This window comes from Dipodomys ordii, unplaced genomic scaffold, assembly GCF_000151885.1.
Source record: "Dipodomys ordii isolate 6190 unplaced genomic scaffold, Dord_2.0 Scaffold25, whole genome shotgun sequence".
Classification (NCBI taxonomy): Eukaryota; Metazoa; Chordata; class Mammalia; order Rodentia; family Heteromyidae; genus Dipodomys; species Dipodomys ordii.
The window spans coordinates 12,781,786-12,787,785 of record NW_012267241.1 but is presented as its reverse complement, the minus strand read 5'-3'; the positions used below and the strand labels follow the sequence as shown (position 1 = coordinate 12,787,785).

General features: G+C 37.0%; 1 protein-coding gene across 2 annotated transcripts in view; it reads right to left on the bottom strand.

Annotated features, from left to right (window-relative positions):
- Positions 1 to 5,130: 5,130 nt before the first annotated feature.
- The window catches only part of Dsc3 (desmocollin 3), a 40,039-nt gene continuing 39,169 nt past the window's right edge, over positions 5,131 to 6,000 (bottom strand). Inside the window, exon 16 of one of the 2 annotated variants that reach the window (XM_013014866.1) lies at positions 5,131 to 5,328. In XM_013014866.1, coding sequence (XP_012870320.1) covers positions 5,131 to 5,328 — 198 coding nt within the window. Of the gene's footprint in view, positions 5,329 to 5,423; positions 5,451 to 6,000 lie in introns of those variants that run through there. The other variant, XM_013014867.1, reaches the window with a different exon arrangement.

Here is a 6,000-nt window from a genome sequence, read left to right as displayed (position 1 = left end):
CAAACATTTATTCTTTTTACTTGATTGTTGTCTCCTGAGCAAGTAAATTTATATGGCAGCTGAAACCATGTAGTTGTCAATAAACTATCATTCAATAAAATCCAGACCAGGAATATCCCTAGAAATTGAATGCAGATTAGCACTTGCCAGGGACTGGAGATAGAAGAAAAGATGGAGGGGAGGCTGGGAGGTTTTCTACTGAGAATGACAGTGTTCTTTAACAGATAGTGGTGATAGTGTGTAGCTTGGTGGCATGTGCTAACTGCCATTGAATTGTACACTTAAAAATGGTTACAATGGTGACATTTATGTTTAATAAATTTCACCACTACTCTTCCAAAGTGACAAAGTGTAAACAAAAGTTGACTTCCAAGTATGAAACCACAAGTATTTATCAAAGAATCAAAGGGACCGCAAACTTATTCAAGCTACAATTTGACTATTTTCTTGACATACATCTACTTCTATGTCTAGTCTAGATAATCAAGAACTGAGAAAAGCTGTCTGGATTGACTTTGTTATTTAAAATAGTAATTCAAAATACTGTTGTTCTTCATGCATAGAAAACACCCAAAGCTAAGGTCAACCATAATTTGTGTGGAAAGGACCTATTTAGGTCTTTATTTATTAACTTTCTGTATTTATTAACTTTCTGTATAAGCACAAATGCTTTAACCCTTTAAAAAAAGAGATTTTTTGGTAGTGTGTCCAACATTTTTTTCTTACCAAGGTTAGGCAATGTCCTATGCACTTTAAGCATATTCACCAATTTAATCATCTCAACAACCTCATGAGATTGTTCTCATTTTTAAAATAAGAAAACTAGGAAAGGGGCTATGCAACATTTCTAAGACCAAAAAGCTACCAATTAGCAGCACTAAGATTCATCTGCAGCCATTCTGGCTTTAAGGTAAGTGCTCTCAACTCTTATGACCCAATCTTTAACCAAATAATACTAACTGAACACTGAGAAGCCATTCAATGTTTTTCAACTGCAAAGGAAATGTAGGCCCATTCCTGAAAGCCAATACTTAACAAATGAAATCATAACCAATAAAATCCCTGAACTTAAAATTGTTCCAAATTCCATTAAATTTTAAGTCTTTTGATACAGGTAATGATTTTTTTTTTAATTAGAATGGACAGCCTATCTCTATGAAGGATACACTGCCTTGGTGAGCTCGGCCGGGGGCGGGGCTGTAGAGCACATGGGCAGCCAAGATGGCGCTGGGAGAGAGTAGAGTGAGCAGAGCCCAATTGATCTTCCGGATTAGTGCCTAACCAGCCTGTGAAGGCTCAGGTGCATGATAGGGTGTGACCTTGACAGTGATTGGTTCCTCTTCCTCCCTTGCCATGCCACCCTCCCTTTTTGACTTTAAAAAGGGCAACTCTCTGTTAATAAACGAGTTTTCTACCTGCTGGATTTGGCTCCCCGCTGCGTCTGATTGTCTCCTGGGCTGAGGGAGGCTAGGGAACAGGCAAGCTCCTCACTTACCTTTCCTAGGACCCTGTCTGTCTTTCGTGAGACTGACAAAGACCCAACACGGGGCGTGCAAGGATTCTCTAGGAGCCCATAGTATCTCAGTTAGTTGTATAATCTTGTGTTTAACTTTGGACATTATTTATTTTGCCTGGTTTTTTATTTCTGCTTTTTAAATTCATAGTGTTTCCCCTTGACACACTGCTCCTCAAAATTAAACTCTTGTCTCCATGCAGCATCCCTGCCTCACTCTGAGTCACAACAACCCCGTAGTACTTCTCCTATCAAATCAGAATCCAATACTCATGTGTCCATAGATGATACAAACCGAGATGTGACTCAAATGGAAATATCTCCTCAATATATAATATATATTAATGATGTCAGTCATGTTCCAACGGCCCATTTGCAAAAATATTCACTCCAATACAACACCATTGAGGATCTTTATTCCCATGGCAATTTTGCCACACAACCACATTGAATAGTTTATTTTTAAACCCCAAAAAGACAAAAAAAAAACAATTAGCATCATTTTATTGCATTCATTTTACATATCCAATTTTCACTTATTGTTAACTCTCCATGTTTCCAAAGCAAGGTAATACTTATTTCATGGTAAAATTAAAGCTTAGGAGAAAACATGGCAAAAAAAAATCATTGCATTTTAAGACAGCCAAAGCTTCCTTATAAATGTAAGAAAAAATTAATCTGTATATTTACATTTAAAAACCCAAGACTGTTTGGTAGAAAAAAAGCATTATAAAGATGTTTCCTTGCACAATAAAATAGCACAATTTTCACCTCATACATGAAGAAAGAATGCTAAAATGTTACATGTTAAAATGGCTGCATTGAAATTAGGAAGACTTTGAAAGGAAAATAACTCATTTAAAACCCTACCTGTAAACTGAGCAGTGGTAGCTCACACCTGCAATCCTGGCTACTCAAGAGCCTGAGATTTGAGAATTGTAGTTTAAAACCATCCTGGGTAGGAAAGTCTGTGAGACTTTTGTCTCTAGTTAATCACCAAAAAGCTAGAAGCAAGCTTTGGATCACATGGTAGATCACAGGCCTTGAGTGGCAAAGGCTAAGAGACCGCACCCAGACCCCGAGTTCAAGCCCTAGTATTCATACACACACACACACACACACACACTCACACACACAGAGTGCCTATATATACATATTTTTTTAAGTAAGATTTCAGGAGCAAATATGGGGGGGGGATGAATGTAGAATCAAGTCAGTAAATATATATAATGAATTTAATTGAAGACCTGGTTAGGGCCCAGAGATCTAAAGCAGGGATAGAGCCTTCCTCATCAATGCCTTTTTGTGTTTTACACAACCTCTTCAAGTCCTGTCCTGAATGCCTTACACTCTTCATGCAATCATCTTCTTTTGACTCTACCCTCCAAACAAGTCAGGGCATGAGGAAGGGTGTGGCTGACACTTCCCCAAAAGTCAAATGCCAGCTGTTCTTGCTAGCAAAAGAGGAAAAGGCAGATTGAGGCCTATGAGAAAATGAAGCAGAAAACGCCGCCTTCCAGACTGATCACGGTTTTTGTCGGTCTTTCTCTTTGACCTTGGAGGCTTGGGTCTTCGTGTTGCTCTCTAGGACTGTCAAGTACCTCGCACTCCTGCTTGCCCTCTCCCAGATAACCACTTGATCTCTTGGGCTTGCCCATTCCTTGTGTTTTTAAGTGAAAACTTACTCTTTCCTCCTTAAAGACTCCTGTATCTTCTACAATTGTAAAATTCCTTGTAGCAAAGCAAATTGATTGAAAACAATTCACATTGAAGGAGGAGTGGAAACCTGGAATATTTTCTCCCTTAATGGATCTCTGCTGGAAGTCTTTTGGACTATGTTAGCAGATGGATGAAAGAAGAGAGCCATGGAGGTCTGGCTTTGCTTGAGTCATGCTGATGCTACTCTGAGATATATAGCAAATTAGGAAAGGAAATTCAGATCACACAGTACAAGCAGCGACAGGTCTGTGGGCCTGAGTCTAAGGACAGTGTGGTCAGACCACTTGCTTTCATGAAAAGCTACATCCCAGTTCCTCCTAGCCTTCAAATTCTGACTGACAGGGCATAGTTAGTTGGCTGTAAATTTATTTTTAAAAAAAATTGGGTATTGGAGGGAGAAAAAAGAAGAAGAAGCCGGACGCTGGTGGCTCACGCCTGTAATCCCAGGAGGCTGAGACCTGAGGATCGCAGTTCAAAACCAGCTGGGCAAGAAAAATCCATGAGACTCTTATCTCCAATAAAAAACACTAGAAAACTGGAAGTGGTGCTGTGTCTCAAGCGGTAGAGTGCTCTCCTTGAGCAGAAGAGGACAGGGACAGTGCCCAAGCCCAGAGTTCAAGCCCACAACCGACCAAAAAAAAAAGAAGAAGAAAAAGATTACTGCCCAAGACTTGCCAACAGAAAACTGATTCCTAGTTGTGTGGGTATTCTTCAACTTGCTGCCAGTTAGTGGATACAGAACTCTGTCAGTGAGACAATTCAAATCAACTTTCAACCAGGTCCTCTTTTTCCCCCATTGAAGCCAGAAAAGGCTAATTAGTTTCCAAGTTTAAATAAACCATCCCAGTTTACATGAACTGTTAACTGGTGGGTTCAGGTATTATGTAACACATGAATATTGACAAAGGAAGCTCTATTTTTTTGAAAATCTTGGTAACATAGAGAAGGCTGAGTATATTTCAGCCTCATTTTCAATTATTGATGTTCTCTTCTTTGTTTTTGTTTTGATTTTCATATTTCATTGATCAATATTTTATACATTCATTTCAAACTATGCCCCTATAGAAAATTACTACTCAACAAATTCTGTTTCCAAACTAAAGAATTTGAGAATAAGGCCAAGTACGGTAGCAAATTTTCTAATTTAATTTAGTCTTGACTATTTACTCCTAAAACTACCTTTAAATTATGGTACCCAATAATTGTGTCTTTTTTAAAGCAATCACTTGAAGGAAAAGTATAGTAATAAAGTGTTGACATAGCCTCACTATTTTTCTAACTAATGTTTATCCAATGAATTTATTAAGAAGAATGATCTTGTATATACTCTAAATTCAACTATAACATAAGATTTGCTCTTTGCCTTAGTTTTAAAATAATTTGTATGTCTTAGAAATATAACAGAAATTGCTTTACAAATACAAATTAGTAAGGAACTGAATTTGAAAAACTTATAAAAATTCATTATACATGCTTTTTTACTCTTCTGGTTAGGAGGTTATATCTAAATAAAGTGGAACATAAGCTGCAAATGTCACTCAATTGAAAATGCACATCATGCACTCAGACCGCTCAACATTGTAGCCCAGCCACCCATTATATCATAGAATATCAGCTGTTTCCCTTTCTATCATGTAGCTGACTGAGACTTATGGTTTTAATCCATGTTGTGCATTATATCACCCACCTGGGAAAATATTAAAATTTAAAATTTGAAGTACTATTTCTCCCTAAGATATATCACTTTCACACTATAATAAAGTCAAAACATCATATGTCAAAACACTGTAAGTCAGGGACCAATCTGTATGTAAATTGGAACCGAATTTTCCAGCATCATTTTTTTTTGAAACTTCCAGCATATCTAGTAAGTGAGGCCTAATTGCAGTACAGCGACATTATCTCTTTGTGCAAGCTTCTGCTAGGGTAAGAAATTTGGGTTCCAAATTATTTAAAAAGTCAAGTGCATCTTCTTCCTGTTTTTCACTGCAGCAACCCACAGAGCCAGCTGGAGAGCCCTTGCCTTCGTAGTTATAGGTGAGGACATAGTCTTGTGAGGAGATGTGGCCTTCATTCTGATTACACACATGCAACTTCTGTAACATCAAAAGAAATGTTTGTATTATTGCTTTACACAAATTAAACACAGGAACATAAAATGTATTTGTTATTTACCTTTTATGTTTATTTTTTAACCAGTGTGTCCTCTAATCGATTCCTACACACAAAAAATGCACATGATTGGTCTATATCACAACTATATTGTAAAGTCAGTATAGCTTACATTACTAACAACCCATAAAATGAAAGTTACGTACACACATTTAAAAACATTTTTTTTACTATCAAGGAATATTTATCTCTTAAATTTATGTCTAGAGGTCAGGCTTATTTACAATATGCATAATAGTTGGGATTTGATCTTGGATATTAAGCAGTCCTATTTTTTTGAGTAAAAGCTCTGGCTTACCCTACTGTATTACTTTTGACATTGTTTATTTTATAAGCTTAAGTCTCGTTTTCTTCAGGTCTTTGCATTCAGTCCCTCTCTAAATCAGAGTCACTAGATTGGCTTTTGTTATCAAGTATCTTTCTTTAGGACCTGAAAATACTCCTGTGTGTGTCTTAATCTGTGTTCTTCTCAGCTTGATCATAAAAGAATATTAACTCATCGTCATACAGGAAAATAACAGCATTGTTAGAGACATATGATAAACTACAGCTATATCACAAAACATAGCCTATTTGCCATTAAACCAAGGATTGAG